The sequence below is a fragment of the Pan paniscus genome, chromosome 5 (assembly GCF_029289425.2).
Source record: "Pan paniscus chromosome 5, NHGRI_mPanPan1-v2.0_pri, whole genome shotgun sequence".
Taxonomy (NCBI): Eukaryota; Metazoa; Chordata; class Mammalia; order Primates; family Hominidae; genus Pan; species Pan paniscus.
The window spans coordinates 155,260,955-155,287,483 of record NC_073254.2 but is presented as its reverse complement, the minus strand read 5'-3'; the positions used below and the strand labels follow the sequence as shown (position 1 = coordinate 155,287,483).

The following is a 26,529-nucleotide window of genomic DNA, read 5'->3' as shown; positions in this document are numbered from 1 at the left end:
CCAAATAGCCAGTAGTTAGTTAATATACACTAAATCATTGGAAATATGGTCATAATTGTTGCTTCTTTTCTATTGCTAAAGAATAATATCAATTTGTATTTTTTTACTTTAGTAATTCTGTTCAAAGAAAATACAGTGATTTATTTCTATTATATTTAATAAAATTAATTTATGCTTGGATTTGCTTTAAACTTTTTGTAATATTTGAAGTTTTCTTACTTTATCTGAAGAGAACTGAATCAAAACTAACTTTGTATATATCAAGGATAGTGATGAAACTGACCTGAAGCCTTACCTTATAAGTAAGTTAAAACTAACATGCGGGCGGGCGCGGTGGCTCACGTCTGTAATCCCAGCACTTTGGGAGGCCAAGGCAGGTGGATCACCTGAGGTCGGGAGTTCGAGACCAACCTGACCAACATGGAGAAACCCCCGTCTCTACTAAAAATACAAAATTAGCTGGGTGTGGTGGCTCATGCCTGTAATCCCAGCTACTCGGACGCTGAGGCAGGAGAATCACTTGATCTCAGGAGGCATAGGTTGCAGTGAGCTGAGATCACGCCATTGCACTCCTGGCTGGGCAACAAGAGTGAAACTCCGTCTCAAAAAAAAAAATCTAAAGTGCTTATTTGTGTCCCATGAAGAATTTCAATGCAGATAGCACTAATATGTTTTTTCTTTCCCCATAATTTGTTTCAATAACTTATAACACCTATTTTGAGAAAAAAGTATTAATTTCATATAAATGTTATTTACATTTGAATAATATGTGTTATTCTGGAGTCTAGAGAGATAAGTGTCCCATAAAGAAGGTGGGTGGTATCCCAGTGATGTAACAGCAAAGCCTGTGTGAGTTACCTTTACCTCACACCCATAGATTCCGCTCCCAACAACAGAGTCCTGAAATGACCTACGCAGAGGAATCTCAAAGCCTCAAGAAATTAATAGGGACTCTCTCCTACTCCGAAAGGAACTTATAAGGCCTTTATTCTCTTGAAGGTCTGGCAACTTGTTTGACTGCTTCTTTTCCACCTATGCCTCTGCCATTGTATTTGATATATGTACCTCAGCCCCTACTATGTCTCTTCTCCCACAACAGCCCTGTTTCTTGCCACTTTGGGCAAGTGCTCTCCATATTTCCAGGACCCTCTTAACTCTCTTCAAGGTGAGACCCTGCAGGCTGCTTATCTTCTCAGTTTATCCAGCCTGAAGGCAGGACCTAGATAATTGCCAGTGGTTCTGAAATGAAAGGAACATGAGAGAATCCCCCTGTAGTTTAACTTCAAAACAAGGTTTAGGGAATGTGTCATTTCCTGGATATCTTCCTAAATTCTCGTTAATTAAAAGTTTCACAGAATAACCTAGGGATGAATTGCTTTTCTGTTTAGCAACCCACTCCTTATTTAGCTGATTTGAGTCTCTGAGCTTAGTCTCTGCCACATCTCATTTTCTTACACAGATCTTCCATTAAATGTTAGTTTAGAGAATACTATAAATTCTCAAATTCTAAGGCTTGTTTTTATCAGGTAACATATTTGCTCTTCATGATGTTTTTTCAAAGGTTCAGCAGGGCACAGTGGCTCATGCTTTTAATCCCAGCATTTTGGGAGGCCAGGGTGGATGGATCGCTTGAGCTCAGGAGTTCGAGACCAGCCTGGGCAACATGGTGAAACCCCATCTCTATAAAACGTACAAAAATTATCCAGGCATGGTAGTGTGCATCTGTAGTCCCAGCTGCTTGGGAGGCTGAGGTGGGAGGATCGCTTCAGCCTGAGAGGATGAGGCTGCAGTGAACAGTGATCGTGCTACTGCGCTCAAGTCTGGGCAACAGATCAAGACTCTGTGTCACAAAAAAAAACGTGGAGGATTAACCTAAATATCAGTAACATCCCTCTAAAAGTCTGTTACAGATCTAAAATGTGAAAGATGTTATTGAGAGAACTTCCCACCAATCATTTCTAGTCATAAATTGTCCTTTAGACAGTGGCCAAATTGACTAGTATCAGTCGTTGTGTCTTCTGACTTGACAAGCAGCATGACCTTTTTTTGGAAGTTCTCCGTCACCCTAACTCTGCTGTCCTCTTGTTTTGTCAACCATTCTATTCCAGGGTTTCTCAACCTCGGCACTGTTGGCATTTGGGGCTGTATAATTCTTTGTTGTTGGGAATATGCTGTGCATTATAACATGGTTAGTGCCATTGTTGGCCTCTGTCCACTAGATGCACCTCTTCCCATTTGTGACAATCAAAAATGTCTTTCAGACACGGCCAGATTTCCCCAGGGGTCAAAATCACCCCTCACTCTCCAGTTGAGAACCACTGCTATGTTTTAATTTTTATGTAAAATATATATAAATTACAATATAAATATTGTAATTAAAGGAAAAAACACTTATAAGTATTAAAGGAATTACATATTATAAATATTGTAATTAAAGGAAAAAACACTTATAAGTAAAATAAAAAGCTTTTCATTTTAAGATCCTGTAATGAAATTTTGCTTACATTATTCCATTAACTGCCAGTATATGAGTAGTTGTATATGAGCTGTAGACTACCCTACTTAAAAACAAGCTGTAGACTACCCTACTTAAAAACAAGAATTTTACATAAAGATTATATCCAGCTTTGTGAGACTCAAAGTGATGAGTATATATAAAATGTCTAATAATTAAATTTAGATATCTATTGACTAATGTTAATTTCCTTTGCTTCAGAAGTTAACCATATGCTAATCTTTTCATAAACTATGGAAAATCAACTGTATGCTATTATTTTTATAATTACTTAGCAATCACAATAATGGGTCATATTGGTCTCTCATTTTAATATGGTTCCCCTTTAGGTACATAAAAAGGGAAGAACTTTTTCTTATTTAAGTGTGTCTTTTATTCAGACAAGCCATGCATACAATAAAAGATGTTTCAACATGTTGGAACAAATTTGCTTTTATTACCCTTTTATTTGAATTTTTTTGTACTTAATGAATCTGTTCTCTTTTTACCTCTCTTACCGCTTCCCCATTGCTATAGGCGTTTTTAAGCAGCCACCTCTTACACACCACTATATTTGGGTGACCTGGTTTGGGAAGAACTATTCCCTAGTGATAAGAGATTAGGAAATAGTTTAGTCCCAAAAGAGGAAGTGGGTAACCCAAATGACCCTTCAGTTTGCAGGAATTCTAAGAAAGGGAGTGCATTCTGGTGCTTCTTGCTTCCGTGGTTGTCTGCAATCAGTTTTCATTCTTCTCAAACCGGACCTCTCAGACCACTAGGAAATAAAAGCAAGATTATTTAGCAATATGATGCCAGATGCATCAGTAGCACTTGGAGTGTTTCACTTGTCTCACCAATCCCCAGGCCTGGTGGGGGGACATTTAGTTGTCCATTTCTTTCACTAGTGCCCAGGATTGGTGGGGGCACAACAAGTTGCCCATTTTTGTCACTTCTACTCTGGTATTTAACCATAGCTTTTGTAAAAATTATAGTATTGTATTGACACTGTCTCTTCATGAGATTTGTGATTACTTTCCTCAGCGAGGCCCGTGGTCTTGGTCATCTTTTTTGTTCTTCCCTACTGATTCTACCCCATTCTCGACAGCAGCAGGTCAGAAAAGAATGTCCACGTTTCTCACTCAAGCTGCTGATTTCTTACTCCAAGTTGACTTGGTCTTCTGCTTTCTTGAAGAGAGGCCATATAATATGAATCCCCTCATGTTTTCATCCCTACTTTCTCTATATTTCTGTAATTTTACCCTCCTGCAGCTGTTTTCGGGTATCAGAGAAGGAACTGCTTTTCCTTTCTATGGCAGACCTCTCCAGTTGTGCTTTTGGTCATTTTCCTTTCTCACATTCTTCTGGTCCTTATTCAATCAGTGATCCCCATCCCCACTCACCTACCAGCATTGGCATTTTTATTTATTCGTTTAACACATACTTTGAGTGCCTGCTGGTTTTCTGTGCACTGTAGTAGAAGACAGTCTGGATGGTATAATGGTCAATAAAACAAAAATAGTCCTTGCACTTATGGAACTTACAGTCTAACAGGTGAAAGTAACTTTAATCAGAGAGTCACAAAATGAAACATAAAAGCAATAAAAGGACAGTGAAGGGAAACTATGAGACCATGTGGTGAGAAGTGGATGAATTAGGTTTTAAGGGGAGCTGGGTGGGTGGGAGGATTCGTTTGAGGCATTAGAAACAGCATGTGCAAAAGCCTACTGTGGCCAGAAATGTTTCATCATGGCTGCAGCTTAGGATGCAAGGTTGAAAGCAGAAAAAGCTAGACCTGAACAAGTGGACAGGATTGAGGAGGTCCTTGGCTGGCATGTTAAGGAGGTGAATTTTATCCTGAAGGTAGTAAGGAGCCATCAAAGTATTTAAAGCAAGGGGATGACATGATCATATTGGTTGTTTCAAAAGCTCCTTCTAGAAGCTCTGAAAGACTGGGAAAAGCCTACTGAAAGAAATAAGACCAGAAGGGGCTGTTGCAATAATTCAAGCCAAAAATAATAAGGAGCTAGGAATTGGTGACTAAATCCATGTGAAGGAAAAGAAATCTGACTTTCTAATTGAAACATCTCAGTGTTTAAGAATGTAGGAAGGACTTCAATTTGAGACATGTAAAGTTCATAGCACCTGCAACAACCAATTGCAGATACCTTGCAGACATCTATGAGGCTCAAGAGAGATTTGCTGAAAACTCATATTTGCAAGATAGTTTTGATTAAAATTTATGAATCCAAGTATGTTTTCAGAAAAATTGCTATATTTAAACTTGCTTTGCTGAAAACTAACCATTGCTAAGTTGTTACATTCTGAAGAAAACTTGATATCTGAATCCACGGGAATAGAGGAGTGTCAAGAATGAAAATGACAAAGGGTAGAAGACAGGGCCTTAAGGAATGCCATTTTTTTTTAGAGAGAATTGAAGGGAATGAACTTGGGAAGGATATTTCTGTGTAACAGCCACTGCCTGGTATATAGCCTTCTGGTCTCTGCTGATAACAGTATCCATTCTCCCATTCTTCAGTCTTCATTGCACCTTTTACCTGCCTCCTGAAGATACTTTCCTAAAATAGAAAACAAATCATGTGACTTACCAGTGCATAAATCTTAGTTGGCTCCATATTTGTCTATAAAGTCCAAATCTCGTAAGTTTTTATCTAGGTCTTACCCCTCAAAGGTTAAATAGATGTTCTCACCTATTTTGCCTTATCTTCCAAAACACCCTCCTAATTATGCTGCCCCACAGATAAGTATTTGTTATTATTTTTAATTGGCGCAATTAGTATCCAAAACTACAAACCGTGATCAGGATGGTCTTCACTTTTTGGAGATGGAATCTTGCTCTGTCTCACAGGTTGGAGTGCCGTGGCACAATCTTGACTCACTGCAACCTCCGCCTCCTGGGTTCAAGCAATTCTCCTACCTCAGCCTCCCGAGTAACTGGGATTACAGGTGCCCGTCACCACACCCGGCTAATTTTTGCATTTTTAGTAGAGACCAGGGTTTCACTATGTTGGCCAGGCTGGTCTTGGACTCCTGACCTTGTGATCTGCCTGCCTTGGCCTCCCAAAGTGCTGGGATTACAGGTGTGAGCCACCACACCCGGCAGTCTTCACTTTTTGTTACAGTATGCTTCTAGAAACTGCATCTTAATACAGAAGAATTTTTTCCCTTAAGGAAGAGCATTATAATTGGAGGATTTAACATCAAGTAAACCAGATACATTATCAGTAATTCTGAAATCAGGCCGGGCCCAGTGGCTCATGCCCCTAATTCTAGCACTTTGGGAAGCTGGGGCAGGAGGATTGCTTGAGGCCAGGAGTTTAAGGCTAACCTGGACAATATAGTGAAACCTCATCTCTACTAAAAAATCAAAAAAATTAGACATGATGGCATACACCTGTAGTCCCAGCTACTCAAGAGACTGAGGCCACAGGTTGGCCTGAGCCCACAGGTTGGCCTGAGCCCAGGAGGTCAAGGCCATAGTGAGCTATGATCACGCCACTGCACTCCAGCCTGAGTGACAGAGCGAGATCCTGTCTCAAATTAGAAAGTAAGTGAATAAACAAATATATACATACATACATTCTAAAGTCAAAGAAAACTTCAAACTTATGTGAATATTTAAAATCCTAAAATTGTGCTCCTGGAAACAGAGTTGTAGCAATAAAAGAAACCTTTCTAGTCTTGTTTAGAGCTTGTATACTCCAGTAGTTTGTAAACTGTCATTTACAGAGCCGTATTCCTCAGGGATCTGGGGGCATAGGGTTGGGAAGCAGGGGGTGCCAGGCCATGCAAACCTAGTTTTGCCCAGAGTAATTCTTCTTTCACATATTTATACATGCGCCTTTTGAATAAAATTGTATTGAAAATAGTTTTGCCATTAAATCAGTTTGAAAAACACTAGTATAACCTTCAGACTACTTCTATAACCTTGGTAACTCTGGGCCTCCAATTCCTGGTCTGTAAAATAAGAGAATGGTGCTATGATGCTTATGTTTTTATTTTGAACCCTCACCTACTTTCAAGTGAAAAAAAAAAAAGACCCCAAGAGAGGCTAAGCGGTTTACCCAGGCCACACAGAGTTAATGACAGAACCAAGACAAGAATTGAACCACCAACTTTAGTTGTTTTTCCTCTCTCGCATCCTTTTTTTAAAAACTCCTACAAAGTAGATATAAACAAACTATGAAATTATATGGAAAAGGTATATCTATCATGAGGTATATAAGCCGCATGTAAAAATAGAACTATACTGTATCATAAATTTGCCTTATTTAAATCTCGTGTGCTAGATGTAACATACATTAATTGAACATTAACCTAATTTTATATTCATTCTTCAAGTTTATAAAAATATTTGGGGGAATTGTTTGCATAGCCCCTTTCTCTTTTGCAAAGCTATCTATGAGTTGTTTTCTTCCTTATAAATTTCCACATAATCAGTGGAAGCATTTAATCATTCCATTAATCATTTATTTTATGTTAACTATCATTGCATTTAAATTTAAAAGCATCACTAACAAGTTGTGAGGGTTTGGAAAGCACAAGTCTCTAGATTCTGGTCCTTTCACTCGTCACTTTTGCTTTGCTCGTTTTTCCTCGCTTCATCCCCTCCTCTCTATATCAGTGATATCCATGAAGAGGAAACAAAGTCATAAAACAACTTTCTAACAAGTGTGTGTGGAAAGAAGGGCAGTCATGTTCTTTGGCCTTGTCGATGGTGGGGGGTATTTGCGGGCTGATTGAACACCAGCCTTGGGGGCTTTTTTGTTTAAAGGTAAAATAAAACAAAACAGCTCACAGAGACACCTCCTTCTTCCCCCTGCTTCTGCCTCCATGAGTAACTACCTATATGACGTGCTGCTGCTGAGACCAAGGAATGAGTGAGTAAAGGTGTTTAGAAGTCAAATATTGGTCCTAGTTAAGTAAGTGTCCTTTTCAAGTAAGTGGTAAACTTTGTAATGTGGACCCCCTTTTAACTTAGGAGTCATATAATTTGAACACAGGCTAAGCTGCCTCTGCATCATTAAAAAGGATTTGGGTATGCCAGTGATAGGAATACACAGTAGAAAAGATGGCAGGGACCATGTTTAACATACCTAAGACAAACTTTCTGAGGATATCACAGCATCCATTTCACATGAACAGACTTAGCAGAATTGGCAAGACCTGCACATGGCAACATATTATTCATTTTTCAGGATAACAAAAAATAATTAAAAGTAACACTGCCTTAACACTGGTATATAGTTCAGTATGACTTCTCTCCCCTCAACCTCTGGAATAGGTTCAGATTGATGAGAATTTCTGATTAGAGCCCTTAATGTTGAGTTTTTTGAAAAGTTTTATCAAGTTTCATATATACCTATATTGATGGTAAGTTGCTGGTCTTGCCATGGGCAAAGAGAGAAAAATGATACTGTGACCTTGTAAAGAATAGCTGGACATGGAGGCGCACACCTGTAATCCCAGCAACTCAGAAGGCTGAGGCGGGAGGATTGCTTGAGCCCAGGAGTTCAAGGCTGCAGTGAGCTACGATCATGCCACTGTACACTGTACATGCCACTGTACAGCCTGAGCAACAAAGCATGACCCAATCTCTTAAAAAAAAGAAAAGAATAAAACATTTCACATTTAATTTGATTGCTGTGTTTAGAATTTATTTCACAAGTCTGGAAAGAAACAGGATAATTTCTGTTATGATGGTGCTTTCTGAGGTTTTGATGATTTTCTTTGCTTATTGCTCTATTGGATGAGGGCAGTCTGAATTAGTAGTTGAATCTGAAATTTCCCGTGTGTATGTACTTTTTTCCCAAACACGTTTTAACTGAGTCAGAGCAATTCCACTGGTGGAGAAAAATTAAGATGCCATGGGTTCTTTTGTTGTTCTACCAAATGGGTCACCTGTTGCAACACTCACCTTTCACCACAAAGTCTCCTTGCTCTTTAATTCTTGTTTTTATTATGCTTGACTTAAAGCTCTACAGCTAGCAGTAATAATCATATAATTATGGTCCAGAAAAGCATAATATCCTCTTGAAATCTGTAAGAAAAGTAATGCTTGTTTAAAGATAGTGCCAAATCTTGCTGAAGAATGATCTTGCAGAAATCTGATTGTGAAGAAGGAAATCTAAAAAGGCCAAACAGGCTTCAGTAGAGATAACACCAGGAAAGCAGTTACTCAAACAAGACTGAAAGAGAAGGTTGTATTCCTTTTCTTTCATTTCATTTTGTTTTTATGTTTTCTGGATTACTGAAATAATTAGGAACATATGGTATATCTGTTTCATTTGTATATTATTGAACTTCAACATAGTAACAATTTATATTTTCTTTGTGAGTGTTAAACGAATCCTTTCCATAACGTGATTATCTCTAAAAAAAATTGCAATTCATTTTATAGCAACATTAGGTTGATTTATAGATTATATATCATATCAAACTCAATTTCCCACAGTATACTTTAATATGAAGTTAATGTTTCAGATTCTAAAGGAAGTATCCAATGCTCAGGGTATAATTTGGTACCCTTGAAAGTGCTTATTGTTTTTCTCACGAAGGTGCCATTAATAAAACAAGATATACTGAACACATTTTGTAGATTTAAAGAGCTTTGAAATTCAAACTCTTGCATACAGATCAATGCGTATTACTATGAAAATATACTATAAAGAATATGAAGGAAAGATGCAGGCTAAAAGATATATTTAGAGCTTAAGTAATATACCACATTGTATTGGGAGATTAATTTAAACTGATTCACAACTGATTTTTTTTTTTTTTTTTTTTTTTTTTTTTTGGTCACATACCTGAAAGCTGACTTTACTTATAAAGAGTGTTTAAACTCTCTGGAGAACTACTTCCTTGGTTTTTCATGGGAGCAAATATATTGTCCTGATAGACAATATATGTTCAGGACAGGCATAGATATTCCTGTTCAGAACAGGCATATTCTCTCCCCATTCAGGAAGTTGGTGGGTTTTCAGCATGTGAATATTGACTGTGTTGTCTTTTCTCATTTTTTACTTACTACTTGTTTTTCCTCTTCTTCCACAGCAATCAATCAATAAGAACAAGTCCCAGGACTTCAGACTAGGCTCAGAATCTATGACACAGTAAGCAACTTCTTCAAAATAATTTGCAGTGATAAATGGTTGGGGTTTTCTTTTAAGGATAATTTCTCCATTTCTTATTTTTATAACATTATCAAACTATAAGTTAAATTTCAGATAGTTGCTTTTAAAGGAGTTTAGCTTGCTTACGATTTTTTTTTCTTTTTTTTTTTTTTGGAGACAGAGTCTTGCTGTGTCACCCAGGCTGGAGTGCCGTGGCACAATCTCAGCTCACTGCAACTCCACCTCCTGGGCTCAAGCAATTCTCCTGCCTCAGCCTCCCAAGTAGCTGGGATTACAGGCACACACCTCCGCACCCAGCTAATTTTTGTATTTTTAGTAGAGACGGTTTCACCATGTTGGCCAGGCTGGTCTTGAACTCCTGACCTCAGGTGATACACCTGCCTCGGCCTCCCAAAGTACTGGAATTACAGGCATGAGCCACCGTGCCCGGCTGTTTAAACGATGAATATTTTAATAGTTGGACTCTGAGAATGTGTATTATTACAAAGTTATAAGAAATCCTATTAAACTAGTATCACACAAAACTTTAGAGGACCTATTTTGTCATTTATTTTTATTTGAGTACTATTTTGAAATAACATTAACTGAAAACAAGTGAATGATGTGTTAAAAGTAAAATTATGAATGCCTCTTTTGAAGCATTAAGAAAAAAGCTAATAAGCAGAACATTGTCATTATATATTTTCTATAAATGCTTAATGTATTCGGGTAATTTATTTTGAAGTATTTATTTTAAAAGAACTCTGGAAAGTTTTTATATTTTTAATTAGTACTTGCTGTGTCACTTAATGTACCCATCAAAAGTCACTCTTTTGCCTCAAAAAAAAATTTTACATCAAAACATTCCCAAAATATTTCTCAATTTTTATCATTTTCAGTTATCTTTTGGACCTAACATTATGTCCAAACTTTATATTCAAATTACATTACTAACAAAATATAACGGAAGTGTGACAGCATTGAACAGCTTAGCTATCATACCCTCCCATCCCATCACCACCACCCCCACGTACATTGCTGGGTGCTAGCTTACTCACACATGCACACAGACAATCCCTGCTGAGCTTCCTTGGGGAAAATATTTGTTCAAGTTAACCCTGCTATATGCTTTGGCAATTTGAAGAATAATATGTCTCTTCCAGTACAAAAATTCTGATTCAGATGACAGTTATTTACAGGAATTGTCTAATAAAATCATGCAGCATTTAACAAGACAGTATTTCATTGTACAGATGAAAGACAAATGTAATTTTTAAGAGTCACAGAATCATGATCTAGAAGATACCTTAGAAATTCTCTCTATAATCTCTCCAGGTTTTATAGTTTCTTGTTTTACTGTTATCAGTCAGATATGTTTTTAGTTCCAGTCTCTGGACATTTAAAATTTTACATAATAGTAGATAAACAGTCACTGACCCTAAGGAGCGTATACTCAACAACAAAATACACTAGAAACAATAAGCACAGACTGTTTCAACAACCAAAAAAAAATGACCATGTTTAACACATCATGGGAACAGTGCTCTTGGTGTCTTTGAACATATTTCATAAAAATTTTTAGAACTTTTTACTTAATATTACGCAAATGAAAAAATGTCTCCTACATACTCCTCACTCGGTCTACATTTCATACCAGTTTTCACGAGATACAGAGATCCATGTCATGCCCTCCAGATTAAAGTTCAATAAAACCTCACAAACATCTCAGCTTCTAAAGGATGTCAGTATAGCTCAGCTTCTCTTTTTGAAGATGCTTCTGAAAATAAAAATTTTCATGAGAAGTTCAGATATGTCTAAATGCCCAAGTTCATCTAAAGCTTTTGGACTTTCCCTACTTACAATTTCTTAGAAGTAAGGATGAATTAAGATAGATTTCTCATGACTTGAAAACTGTAGGCGAGTTGATGGTGGAAACACTAGAGCCCAGCACGTACAAAGAAGTCATTTCTTTGATTTACCTAAATGAGTTTCTTGTACCCAAGTAAATGGACAGAGGCTAATTTTTTGTTTCTTTGCAGCCCTGCCTTTCAGTTTGTAACTTTTGCTTATTAGTTGGTTGACCAATATATGTAAATGAGCCACATAGACAGCCTCTTATTTCTTTCCACTTGAATTTCTTGTCTTGTTTTTTTGTTTTTTGTTTTTTTTGAGAAATGTCAGTCACTTCTGTGCAAGCAATTTATACACATTTTAGTAAAGTTACATTCTCTTTTTTAAGGTATCTAGAAGAAACTTCTACTGGTTAATTTAACAAAAGTATTTTCCTGAAAATCTTAAACTTCTACATTTTGTACTGCATGCTCTGTGATGTTCTTCATATATTATCTGCTGCCTAAGTCAGAGTTGATAATGAGGCTGCTATAAATATGCTGTCATCCTTAACAAGTAGTATTAATGTTCCATAGTTAACTAATATAGCCTGTATTGAATTTGTTGGGTTTTTTTTAACATAGCAACCTTTATTTCATTAACAGCTTTGTTCAGAGAGAGGTTAATTCATATAGTTAATCATATTAAAGTCTTTTACTTATAAACCCTGAAATCTGAACTAAATGAATGAAATCTCTTCTTAATATGGTGCGGCTATAAATGTCAATTCCAAGCATCCTGTCACTCCACTGTATATTTTTTTCCATCTTTATAATAACCATTCCAGGCTCTTTCATTTCTCTTTATGAGGAGGTAGTTTATAGTCCACATTTTTTTTTCTAAAATAATCCTGCTACTTGCCACTTTTCTTCTAAATTTTTACTTTTATTATCCGTTTTCTGCCTTTTTTTAACCCTCATCCTACCCCCAATTTCTAAAATTAAAGGCATTTATTGTCATGTGTGTGACCTCACAGTGTGCCCAGCAGTGAGCTAGATGCATTGAGAGATATTAAAGAAGCATTACAGGTCAGATGAGGAAATAGAAATAACAAGCATTTAGAAGGCAACCAATTATATAATTAGGTGCAAAATGATGTGATGCAAAGTGTAATTACAGAAGAGAGCTGAATGAGAAGGCAGGAGGAATATGCATAGCTAGAGAAGGCCTCTAGATAAAGGTAAGGCTTGAGTTTTTGTCTGCCTCATGGGAGGGCATTTGGATGTGATGTGGGAAAGAACTAGTCTAAAGGAGCATACGGCTATGAAGAGAGGGGAGAGAGTGGGAGGAGACTGACTGATCAGTGTCTTGGAGTTGGGGAATTGCAGTGGGAGAAAAAAACAGGATAGAGATTGTGGCTCTAGAAGAATGCAATGTGAGTGTTTTGAGGGCATCTGATGATTGGAAGGTGGGACTAGGAGACATGTCTTGCTGTATTTGCCCAGCATTTTACATGAGCTTCAGCAAACATTATTTGTCTGTATCAAGAATTTGGTCTTGTCCTAGACCTCGATGCTACTGCCATAAAGAGGAAGGGTCAGGATTAGCCTTTCAAGGTATCAGTAGTTCATTTGTGAGCATCAGTCCAATTGGGAAAATGTGATCATCTGCTCTCTCTTCTAGGTGCTATACTAGGTACTGAAATGCAGTGATGAATGATATGATACACAACTTGTACATTGTGGAAGTGCCCAGTGTGGCAAGGAAGACAGACACGTAATAGTCATTTGCTAAATATAGATTTGCTGAGCACCTACAGTGTCACACACAGTGTTCTAGGCACTGAGGTTACAGCAGTAAACAGATAAAAAATCCCTGCTATAAGGAGCTAACATTTTATTTACCTATATGCAAAATAAGTAAAATGTCTAATTATACCAGATGTGTGCTACAGTATGGAGAAAAATAAAGCATGGGTAGGGGAAAGGAAAGGAGACATGAAGGTTGCAGTTGTAAATCGGAGCATGAGAGAAGGCCTGAGAAAAGTGGAAGGAGGCAGGGAATTGAGTAATGTGAGTATGTAGAAGACAAGTGCAGTGGGCCCTGAAGCAGAAGCATACCTGTTACCCTCAAAGAAAAGTAAGGAAATTAGGCTTTTTAGAGTAGAGTAAGCAAGTGGGAGAGATTGGATAAAATCAGAGACAGTAACAAGACCTTATATACTATTATAAGACTTCTGGCTTTTACACCAAGTGAAGTAGGAAGCCATTAAACACAGGAAGTGACCTAACAATTTAACAGAATCCCTCTGACATTTAAGATAAGAATAGACATTAATGGACAAGGGTTGGATCAGAGAGACCAGTTAAAATAATGTTGAAATTATCCAGGTGAGACTTGGTGGTGGTGCCTCGGAAAAAAGTGGGAGCCATGAAGTTAGTGAAAAGAGGTCAGATTTTATGTATGCATATATATTTCTAACTTATAAAGAGATACACTTGATATAAAATAAATCGCGGCCAGGCGCGGTGGCTCACGCCTGTAATCCTAGCACTTTGGGAGGCCAAGGCAAACGGATCATCTGAGGTCAGGAGTTCGAGACCAGCCTGGCCAACATGGTGAAACTTTGTCTCTACTAAAAATACAAAAAATTAGCCAGACATGGTGGCAGGCGCCTAGAATCCCAGCTCCTCAGGAGGCTGAGGCAGGAGAATCGCTTGAACCTGGGAGGTGGAGATTGCAGTGAGCCGAGATCGTGCCACTGCACTCCAGCCCGGGAGGCAGAGTGAGACTCCATCTCAAAAAAATAAAATGAAATAAAATAAAATAAAATAAACGGTTTAAGTTTCGACATGGGTAAATACCCATGAACCATCACCACAATTAAGGTAATGAGCATACCCATCTCTCCAAGACTTCTGATGCTCTTTTGTAATTTTGCCCTCCTACATCTTTCTTCCCTTCCCTGAGCCACATCCCCTGATAATCACTGATCTACTTTCTCTCACTGTCTAGAGTTTTAAATACCACAGTTTGTTTATTCATGTACCTTTGTTGATGGACCTTTGAATCATTTCCACTTTGCGGCTACTACAAATAAAGTTAATGTCAACATTTATGTACAAGTTTTTGTGGCTACTACAAATAAAGCTAATATCAACATTTATATACAAGTCTTTGTATGAACATAGGGGGTTTTTTTGTTTGTTTAACATCGTATCACTGAAAGAGGCATTGAAGAAGGTTATGCTTTCATTTTTCTTGGGTGACATCTTGGAGTAGAATGGCTGGATTATATAGTTGGTTTATGCTTAACTTTTTAAGAAACTGCCAAATTGTTTTCCATACGATTGTACCTTTTTACAGTCCTACCAACATGTATGAGTTCTGCTTCCTCACCAATACGTAATATGGTCAGTCCTTCTAATTTAGCCATTCCAATACATGTAGAGATATATCATTGTGGTTTGATTTTGCATATCCCCAACAACTAATGATGTTAAGCATCCTTTGATGTGCTTACCTTCCATGCATACATCTTCCTTGGTGAAATTTCTGTTCAAATCTTTTGCTCATTTGTAATAGGTTATTTGTTTTATTAAATTTTAAGAGTCATTTATATATTCTAAATATGTTCTTTATCAACTATGTGATTTTCAAATATTTTTCCTAATCTGTGTTTTGCCTTTTTATTCTTTTAGCAGTGACTTTTGAAGAGCAAACTGTTTTTTACTTTGTTGAAGTTCCATTTACCAAATTTTTTCTTTTACAAATCATGCTTTAGTATAATATCTAAGAAACCTCTGCCAACCCAAAGCCACTAAAGTTTTCTCTTATATTTTCTTGTAGAAGTTTTATAATTTTTTATTTAAGACTATGAACTGTTTTCAGTTAGTTTGTATGTGTGACATGTGATGTGAGTTTTGGATCAGAGTTTATTTATTTTCTTTTTTTTCTTTTTTTTTTTTTTTTTTTTTTTGCATTTGGAGATCCTGTTGTTCTAGCATCATTTGTTGAAAAACAACTCTGTCTCAACTGAATGGCCTTTGCACCTTTGCTAAAATCAGCTCTTAATATATATGTGGGTCTGTTTATGGTCTATCTATTATTTTTCTATTTCTCTTTCGGTTTTTTTTGGGGGGGGGTTGTTTGTTTGTTTGTTTGTTTTGAGGCAGAGTCTCCCTTTGTCATCCAGGCTGGAGTGCAATGGTGTGATCTTGGCTCACTGCAACCTCTGCCTCCAGGGTTCAAGCAGTTCTCCTGCCTCAGCCACCCAAGTAGCGTACACCACTACACAAGCTAATGTTGGGTTTTTTGTTTTGTTTTGTTTTGAGATGAAGTCTTGCACTGTCACCCGGGCTGGAGTGCAATGGCACGATCTCGGCTCACTGCAACCTCCGCCTCCCGGGTTCACGTGATTCTCCTGCCCCAGCCTCCTGAGTAGCTGGGATTACAGGTGCACACCACCACACCCAGCTAATTTATTGTATTTTTAGTAGAGATGGGGTTTCACTATGTTGGCCAGGCTGGTCTCAAACTCCTGGCCTCAAGTGATCCACCCGCCTCAGCCTCCCCAAGTGCTGGGATTACAGGTGTGAGCCAAGGCACCCAGCCAATTATTTTTCTATTCCTCTGTCTTTATGCTACTACCACATTATTTTAATTACTGAGTAGTTTTGTAGTATGTCTTGAAATCAGGTAATATTAGTCCTCCAACTTTGTCCTTTTCAAAGTTGGTTTGGCTATTTAATATTTAGGGTTCTTTCCATTTCCACATGAATTTTAGAATTAGCTTATCAATTTCTATAGCATATTCCAATTGATATTGCATTTAATCCAAATACTAATTTGGGGAGAATTGACATTTTAACAATATTCAATCATCTGAGTCATTAACATGATATATCTTTGCATTTATTTACAACTTCTTTAATTTCTCTTGGTAACGATTTTTAGTTTTCAATGTGTAGGTCTTGGACATACAGTGTATAGGTCTTTGGTTGATTTATTCCTACATGTTTCATATGTAAATGGTATTGTTTTTAAGTTTCAATTTACAGGTATTTGTCGCTAGTTTATAGAAATACTACTGATTATTGTATGTTGATCTTGTTTTATGCCAACCTACTAAACTCACTTGTTAGTTGTAATAGCTTTTAGTGGATTCCACGAGATATTCTATGTAGACAGACAATCATGCAAATAAAAGACAGTTTTCTTTCTTCACAATCTGGGCGCCTTTTCTTTCTTTCTTTCTTTCTTTCTTTTTTTTTTTTTTTTTTTTTTGCCCTGTTAACACTGGGTAGAACCTCTAATACAATGTTGAATAAAACTAGTCAGAATAGACATTCTTGTCTTGTTCCTGATCATGTGGGAAATGAATAGGAGCATTTGATCTTTTATCATGAAGTATGATGTTATTCTAGGTTTTTTATAAATGCCCTTTATTAGGTAGTTTCCCTTTCCTAAGAGTTTTTGTCAGGAATAGATGTTTGATTTCTCAAACATGTTTTTGCATTAGTTAAGTAATCTATGGTTTTTGTTTTTAAATTTCTTAATATGGTGAGTTACACTGATATTCAAATGTTAAACCAACTTCGCGTTCCTCGGATAAAACCTACTTAGTGGTGTGTTATCCTTTTTATAAAGGATAGCGCTTGTTGAATTTGATGTGCTAAAATTTCCTTTAGAACTTCTTGCATTTTGTTCATAAGAAATATGGGTCTGTAATTTTTTTGTAACATCTTAAGCTGATTTTGATGAGGAGATAATGCTGGCTTCATGGAACAAGTTGGGAAGTATTCCCACCTCTTCAATTTTCTAGAATAGTTTTTGTAGATTTAGTATTACTTCCTCCTTGTGTAATTTCTATTTCTTTATTCATATTCTCTATTTCATGAGACATTGCTCATACATTAGTTCTTTATACATGTTTCCTTTAGTTCTTTGAACACATTTTTAATTACGGATTTTAAGTCTTTGTCTAGTAAGGCCAGTGTCTGGGCTTCCTTGGGAACAGTTCTGTTCATTGCTAGTGGGAATAAACACTGTTCCGGGCCTCAAGTGATTTTCCCAGATGTGTGCACTCATCAGTTCACTGCTGGATACTTGAGGGGGACCTTTTGCAGATCTTCATCGTCTGTAGCTCAGTATCTTGAAAATTGTTGTTTCATGTGTTTTGTTCAGGTTTGTTGTTGTTGTTTTGTTGTTGTTGTTTTAGACAAGAGGTAAATGTGGTTCCTCCTACTCTATCTGGGCTACAAGCAAAGGTCTAGATGTACTATGTATTTTCAAGGTAGCTTTTTGATAGATTGTATATAGATTGTGAGAGATAAAAGAAGAAAGAGGATCACTACAGTCTGATCTTCCTAGAGTGGGCTTTAGTGGTCAGAGAAAGCCAAAGATGAAGACAGAATTTAAGACCATATAGACAAGACAGGGTAAACAAGAAGAATAGGGCCTAGAAGTCAGGAGCTAAGGCACAAAAGTATGGCAGTGCCTGGGATACCCTCAAACCAGCAAGTATCCATGAGGTCTTTTGTGTGTGTGTGTGTGTGTGTGTGTGTGTGTGTGTGTGTGTGTGTGTGTGTGTGTGTGTAATTAGCTGCCCAGATATTTACATATTTCACCTAAAAGAAATACAGATTTCTGACTTCTTGAAAATAATCCAGAGTTCTGGACCACAGCTCTACATTCTTTGATGACATCCATCAATGAGCTGAGATAGACTGCCTCCTTTAGATGAGTCATCCATTCTCCAGTTTGCCACAGTCCATTGTATCGTTGTCTCTGCTGTATTATCTTTGGCTTGCTTCCCTTATTCACCTTATCAGTCTAGAATATAGATTCCTTGGAAATAAGGCCAAAAGGGTACACTTCAGAAAGATTAAAATTGTGTGCTATCAGTGCTTTTTTTCAGAACTTAACCTTTCCTTTATTCTTTTATCATTCTATCTAAATTTACTGTCCTTTCTTCTTTGTAATTTCTGACCTTTTCATTCTCAGTCATCTGACTTCATTTCACTTACTTACACATTTCTTCATTAGTCTGTTCAGGGTGCCACAGAGAATACCACAGACTTCATTGCTTAAACTACAGAAACTTATTTTCACACAGTTCTGGGGGCTAGAAGTCCCAAGATCAAGGTGCCAGCAGGATTGGTTTCCCGTGAGGCCTCTCTTCCTGGCTTGGAGGTGGCTGCCTTCTCGTTGTGTCCTCACATGGCCTCTTCTCTGTGCAAAAAGAGCACGCTCTGGTTTCATCTTTCCATCTTCTAAGGACTCTAGTCTTATTAGATTAGAACCCCACTCTTCTGACCCCATTTAACCTTACTTATCTCCCTAGAAGCCCCTGTCTCCAAATGCAGTTACATTAGGAGTTCAGGTGTCAACATGTGAATTTTGGGGAAATATCATTTGGTTCACAAGAATCTCTTTTCAGTCCTATTTAATACCTGATTTTGAAATTCTTGTATCTTTTTCAAGCTCCTCTGTGGTGTTTCTCACCATTCCTAGACAACTTAGAAGATACTCTGTTCCATTCTTCAGTTTTCCTTTTTTTTCATTGTTTTTGTGTTTTCTTTCTCCTAATATAAAGTGCATTACTACACACTCATCCACAAAACATTTGTTTTATATTTTGCTATTGCCATTGAATCATTTGGAAAGCTACATTGTTCATTCCACAGATCAGGATGTTACAGCTTTCTTATATATAAATTTCCTTCATTTCTTTTCTTGTCATGAATGAATGTCCTATACTTTTGTGTGTGTGTGTATGTGTGTGTGTGTGTGTGTGTGTTTGTGTGTGTTTCCACCTAAGTTGATAGAACTTTCTGATTTTTCCCAGGCATCTAAAATTTTTCTGAGACAGATTAAATTTATTTTATTCTGTAAGTCCACAGATAATAGTTTAAGATTTTGAAATTTATTTTATTCTTGTCCCTTTATCATGGCTAAGAAGGAGCCCAACCAGCCAAAGGTTTGTCTGTTTACGTTATTTTAAGCAATTCCTTGTCTCTCACCCCCGTGTATACTCATTAGTTCTGCCGGATGTTTTTCTCTGTCATATCCTCACATTTATCCCCATTTTTGTTTCCACTGCCACGGCCCTAGATCAAAGCCTCATCTGAGCTTTTAGCTCAGCTCTCTTTTACTGGCTCCTTGTTTCTGATCTTTCCCTCCTATAGTTCTGAAATGAGAAAAGAACAGAGCCATGAGGACCAAGGACACATAATGGATACACGGATGAGGAAGAACAAGCAAGCAGGCAGAAAAGTCACTCTAATAGAGGTAAGGGGAAAACCAGTACAAAGTTGCGCTATGTTGTCAACAGGAAAAGATTTAGGAAAGCATGGTCAGCAAGGACAAATACCCGAGAGAGGCAAGTAAAATAAGGACTGACAAGTCCCATTTGGGATCTGTAACCGGGAGGCCATTTGCGACCTTGGAGAAGATAGTTTTGATGGAGAAACCTGGAAGCATAAATCAGATTGTCTCCAGCCCAAAGGGAAAAAGACTGTAAGAATAGTCTTATTCTCTTTAGAAGCTGGAATTTAAAGGAAAGAAAAAGCTAGGCAGTAACTAGTGGAAAACACAGGGTATAGACAAGATCTTTATAAAGAGGGGAATGACAAGAATATTTACAAACTGAGAGGAAAGAGCCACTTGAGAAGGAGCCATCTGCGGTGTCGGAGCAGAGTGATAGTCCCTGGGGGCCTAAGGAACTCCAGAGGATTACAGCTCAAGAGTGGGCCACTTTTTCCACCGAGATACGCCAGTGGGAAAATGTGTTTGGATGGTAGGGGTTGGGGTATAGGAAAGGCCTGCCAGAAGGCCTTTTCTCTATTAAGTAGAAGTGAAGTTTCTGTTGAAAGTGAAATGTTACAAAGCTGTTCATGTCCACGTTTATAAATTTGTCATTTTGTAGGAACTAGAGTCAAAATTTTCATATTTTTATTTTTCCATTGTAGAAAACTAAAATCTAATTGTACAGAAGCATATAGATGAATAGTTATGTAATCATGGGCTAAGGAATTATTTTTAACCTTGATACCAGAATTGGAAAACATTATAAAACAGATTTTTAAATAATGGAAACTTTAAAATTATGCAGGTCAAAAAGAAAAAAAGTCATAGAATTTTTAAATGAACAATAACCTGGGATGGAAGAGATTTACCCATGGAAGAGTAATACTCTTTTTTTTGTTGTTATTTTTTTTTTGAGACGTCTTGCTCTGTCACCCAGCCTAGAATGCAGTGGTGCAATCTCAGCTCACTGCAATCTCCACCTCCCGGGTTCAAGTGATTCTCCTGCCTCAGCCTCCCGAGTAGCTGGGACTACAGGCACGTGTCACCACACCCAGCTAATTTTTGTATTTTAATAGAGTCAGGGTTTTGCCATGTTTCCCAGGCTGGTCTTGAACTCCTGACCTCAAGCCATCCACCTGCCTCAGCCTCCCAAAGTGCTGGGATTACAGGTGTGAGCCACCGCACCTGGCCAGGAGTAATACCCTTAACAAATAAAAAGCTCTAAGAGGAGCTTTTTCAACAAGAAAAAAAATACACCAGTAGAAAAACGGGACAAAGATATACACAGGACATTCTTAAAGGATTCTTAAAGGGATAAATATAAATGGCAACAGACATATGAAAAATGTTTACCATCCATTGATCAAATTAATGAAAATTAAAACAATAAAATGAGATGGTATTTTACCCTTTCAAAATGACAAGTTTCAAACTTATGATACATACCTAGTATTGATGAGAAAATGGGATGTGGATTCCCACTTACACTGCTGGTAATGCTATAAGATTGATCCATTCTTTGTGAAGTATAATTAGGTAATATGTTAGGGTTTGTTTTTTTGTTTTGTTTTGTTTTCCAAATGTGCATCTCTTTGACCTGACAGTTCAACTTCAAGGAATCTCTTATAGGAAAGTATTCAAGTATACATGGAGAGATTTAGTTAAAAGGCTACTCCTTCGAGCAGTGTTTTTAAAATAAAGGGTTGATTAAAATATGAAATATTTATATAACAGAATATCATATGGTTATTCATCATATTATGGAAGCATTTTTATGGACATGAAAAGATGTTTATGATTTTTAAGTAAAAAATGATTATAAAATAGTTTATATAATATACATCAAAAGATGAATAATTATCTGAGTAGTAAGATTATGGTAATTTTTTTCTTCTACTTTAACTTTGTGCATTTTCTAATTTATCTTACTGTATATTTACTACTTGATCATTTCTTTCAAAATGAATGTAATTTTTAGAAATTTTCTAATACAGCGTGTTGTTTCTACATTTAAAGAAACCAAGGTTTCAAAGTTACAGCTAAAAAGTACCTGAACTAGGAATTAATCTTCTTGCCCCAAGTTCAGGGCTGTTTCTCTTACACATTGCTTTGTATATTAACTCTGATTAGATGGCCAGTGCTTCCAGTCAGGGGCTATTATTTAATACATACTCACATTTTTTTCCTCCCCTGCACTTAGCCTGGTGTCTTGCCACAGAAGTAAACCTTCAGGAAAGATCTATTGGATTGAATGTCTTGTGGGGTAAGGTCCAGGTTTTTTTGTTGTGTTTTGTTTTTGTTTTTTTGAGAGGGAGTCTTGCTGTGTTGCCCAGGCTGGACTGCAATGGTGTGATCTCGGCTCACTGTAACCTCCACCTCCTGGATTCAAGTGATTCTCCTGCCTCAGCCTCCCGAGTAGCTGGGATTACAGGCACCCATCACCACACCTGGCTAATTTTTGTATTTTAGTAGAGATGGGGTTTCACCATGTTGGCCAGGCTGGTCTCGAACTCCTGACCTCAAGTGATCACCCGCCTCAGCCTCCCAAAATGCTGGGATGACAGGCATGAGCCACCATGCCCGGCCACGGCCCAGTATTTTTATGAATCTTATTCCCCAGACATAACATACACACAAACACTAACCTAGTTTCATACTTGTTTTCATAAGCTTGCTAAGAAGAATGTTTCTTTCTCTTTTCATCACAAGAGCCTTTAAAAAGGGCTTTGCTTCGTTACTTTCTTCCTCTGTTAGATTACAGAGATACTTTATGAGAAGATAGAGAAGGAATGGCTTTGCATTTATTCTTGTCTTTTGGTTAGATGTCTTGTCCTCCCTCTTTCAGCACATCCCTGCTGTCTCCTAGCTTTCAGGTCCTTTTGCTGTTAGCGTTCATCAAGCCAGTGTGCCACTCTTGATTTTCCTGCCATCGTCAGGAGGGAGCCACCAGTGTCCGAAGGGTGCACATGACCATCTTTATTCTGTCTCTTTTCTCCCTTTTATGGGCCATCTTTGTCATTCTCTATCCAGTGTGTTTCTTCCTCTTCTGAGTCTGAATCATTTCCCTCAAAGATGTTATCTTTGCTGCCTACTTTAGATTTTTCGAGTTGAATTTCTCTTTGGGTTCTTCTCCTGAAGGTCCTTCTGGCTTCTCTGTTTACTTCTCACAGTGCAGTCACCACCTGATTGATTTCACTTGTCCTACATCTTCTGCACGTGCAGGATCCATCTCACTAATTTCCAGCTGTTCTTCTCCCCTCTCCCCCTTCCCTTTTCTGTTTTTCTTCTTCTTTTTTGTCCTCCCACTACCATGAACTCTTCCTCTCACTTTGTTTTGCCTTATTCTTCCTGTAAGATCCTTTACCCTCCTCACTGCCTTTTGCAGAAGTTTATATGTCTCTGTGTGACTTTAGCCCAGCCTTCATTGAAACTACTTTCTTTTCCATTTTTATCAGATCCTAATTTGGTGAAAGTTTTACGTACTTTTTCTGTATATGTACAGGGAGACTTTTTTTGCCCCTAGTGGTATTATACCTTGGCATGTCGTATTCTGTACCATTTTTATACTCAACTTCATGTGCATTCATGAGCTTCACTAGAACATATTTTTGGGCTTCTATATATGATACAAGCTTACCTGGAGTAGCTCTGTTTAACAAATTTAAAATCAAGAAACATCAAGTGATAAAGAATTTTTGCCCCTCATGTGTAAATGTGTTTTATATGAAAAGATAGTGCGACCATTGATTTAAGATTGGGCCTGTTCCTTAAAGCACAGGTGTCCCCTACACCTCCTGTGCCCCCAGGGAAAGCCCTTCAGGAATGGTTAGCCATTGCCCTTTCTTGCCACAGTGTGCCAGCTGTCACTTTTCTCAGGAGTGGTCGATGGAGTTGACTGCTACCTTAACCAGATTTGCCATCGTTCTGAAACTGCCGTGTGTTTTCTAAGGACAACCAGGTGTTAAGCCTTTCTCTTTAGAAGAAGGACAGTAACCTTTTTGTGTAAGTCCAGAACTTATCAATGCTGTATGAATGATTGCATTAAAAAATGTTAGGTTTAGCCCCACTAGTTTATCTCACACTAGTTGTAGTGCAAATACTACATGTTGTCTAAGGAAGCAACTTCTTGTTTCATCTGCATATTGGTTCTTGATTTTTATGAATTGTATAATTTGTTTTACATCAAAGCCACATCTAGATGCTTAATTGTTACTATCTTGGTCAAAAATGAGACAACCCATTTTTTAATTGATTTGAAAAATGTAATAACCTAAATATATAAAAGTAGGCATAGCCATAGACTAAATGAAAGAATGCTATTTAATAAAATTATCTATATCCTTCCGAATCACTAACCCTGAATATCATCCATGAGGACTTTTTTTCCCATTGAATGAAGAATTTCATATACTCTGATTGCCTGCTCTTCATTTCTGGAAGTTACTTATGGTTTGGAGTTTTTAGTGTCTATATTTGGGGATTTTATTTCTTTCTTGCTTACATTAACCTGTCAATGCAGGAGCAGGCCTTAAACAATTGCCAATGATACAAAAAGATGCTAACAATGTTTGAGAGGCAAACTAGAAGATAGGAAATTAGTATTTTGGTCTTTTTTAGTTGTGTTTGTATGTGTTTGTGTTTTACACAGTGTCCTTTATTACCTGTGCTGTTGCCTGAGCACACTAAGATTTGGTTGTAGTCAGAAGACATTATTCAAGTTTATTTAGTACATTTTGTGTATTTTTCTTTCCAGTAAAGAATTGAAGAAAAGTTAAGAGATGCCCAAATGCACAGAGGTGAAAATGACAAACCAAATGGAATTTCTCTTCAGAGTTCAGAATTTTCAGATACTAAGGAGGAAGAAAGGATCCACTACTTCTTGTTCTTATGAATGACTCTAGAAAAATCAGAATCAAGTTGTGGGTGGAAAAATCAATGTAGCCTTTGAGTTCAGTTGTTATAAACCATTGCGATTGTTGTTGGTCAAAGTATTGGTACTTATATTGTTAGTAATTGCATCATAATTACATTACCAGTGTTGGAAAACTAATGAAGAAAACACTGTAATTGCTACTCAGCAAATGTGAGTAAAAGGTGTTTGCGTTGTTAGGATGTCTGTTAAGTAATCATTTAATATTATTATATTGGTAATGTGGTTGTATGTGTGATGCTATGCCCAGAATATGAAGTATCTGTTTTTGAAATTCACTTTATTTAAAAGATAAGCAGCTGACTGGGCACGGTGCCTCATGCCTGTAATCCTAGCACCTTGGGAGGCTGAGGCAGGTGGATCACCTAAGGTCAGGAGTTCAACACCAGCCTGACCAACATGGTGAAACCCCATCTCTACTAAAAATACAAAAATCAGCCGGGTCTCATGGCAGGCACCTGTAATCCCATCTACTGAGGCAGGAGAATTGCTTGACCCAGGAGGCAGAGGTTGCAGTGAGCCAAGATCACGCCATTGCACTCCAGCCTGGGGGACAGAGCAAGACTCTATCTCCAAAAAACAAAAAAGATAAGCAGCTTTAGAATATGGCGCATTCAAAATGGTCTCAGTAACAAAGACATTAAAAGAAAACAATTTACTTTCTAATTAAAATTTTGTGTTTCTTAAGAACAAATCATATAGGTAACTTCATAGACCTAAATTAAAAGTGATTTTTGGCTGGACTGGCAACAGTGTTCCCAATGTCTTTACTTTTTAAAAAAGGCATTTCATATTTAAGCACATACCTATTTTGTAGACTTACATTGTTTAATATTTATTTTAATCTTAATATTTTTACATTATTATCTTGCATTATTTTTTTCTAAGTTCCAGAATAATAGTGTCATTATTATAGACTATATGTTTTGAAGTTTGATATTATAATGGGATATTCATTTTTTGTTCTTTTCTTGACTCCTTTCTCAACTGTGTGGTAAGGTCTGCTGATAAAATATTTAACCCCAAGAAAGTGAAAACTAATATAAAATTAGAAAGACCTGTCCAAATTAGACAGTCAATTCCATTAAAATAAGAAGTGAGAAAAACAATGTTGGGCATTGAGGTGTAAATTTTGCCCAGATGTATACCCAGTGTGAAATATCTTCTAATAAAAATATATTTGGCTCTTATCCCTGCACATGTAGAGGTATAAAAATTGGTAAACATGTCCCGCTGTGTAGAACTTTTAAAAAAAAGGCATTTTTGAAAGTGTTGAGTGGCACTGATAACTGGTGAAGCCTACAGCCATCCGCCCAAAAGTCTGTTCTGCTGGCACTGAGTTTTCATTGTTCTGAATGTATAAGTCTGTGTGTCAGGTACAGCTGGGCCCAGCCAGCTTGAGTCACTCTTGTACAAGCTTGTTTTTTTCTGTCTTGTGAATGCACTTGATAATTTAAAAATAAAAATATCTGTTTCTCTGCAGTTTCAGCTAATAATTTTGAGATATGTGTTGATTTTCTGATTGAATCACCAAGAACTTCAACAGGTTTAGAAATAAGATGAATGAAAAATATGTCAGGGGGAGCTAAGCATTTGCTAAGCTCTTGATGTTTATATGAAAAATAAAGGGTTGTTTTTATATTGCAACTACTAAAGACAAAAATAGCAGTTGAAGCAAACACCAGGAAAATTTGGCTCTACTGAAGGCCCAGTCCTTTTCCCCTTTGTCTCGCTGACAAAGTAAGACTAGGGTTATGTTCATGAATAGATTAATAAAAGATCTTTCTTTACCACACAATCTGAGATGAGATGGGGTGGGGGAGATCATGACAGTG

General features: G+C 37.3%; 1 protein-coding gene across 13 annotated transcripts in view; it reads left to right on the top strand.

The window, feature by feature from the left end:
• The window catches only part of AHI1 (Abelson helper integration site 1), a 222,774-nt gene extending 196,598 nt beyond the window's left edge, over window positions 1-26,176 (top strand). For 10 of the 13 annotated variants that reach the window (XM_034962898.3, XM_034962896.3, XM_063605005.1 and 7 more), the window contains 3 exons: window positions 9,566-9,624; window positions 19,644-19,746; window positions 24,518-26,176. In XM_034962898.3, the coding sequence (XP_034818789.3) occupies window positions 9,566-9,624; window positions 19,644-19,746; window positions 24,518-24,520 (165 nt within the window). In that variant the 3' untranslated portion in view covers window positions 24,521-26,176. Of the gene's footprint in view, window positions 1-7,286; window positions 7,393-9,565; window positions 9,625-19,643; window positions 19,747-24,517 lie in introns of those variants that run through there. The other 3 variants (XR_008625786.2, XR_004672188.3, XM_055114144.2) reach the window with 3 other exon arrangements.
• Window positions 26,177-26,529: the final 353 nt, after the last annotated feature.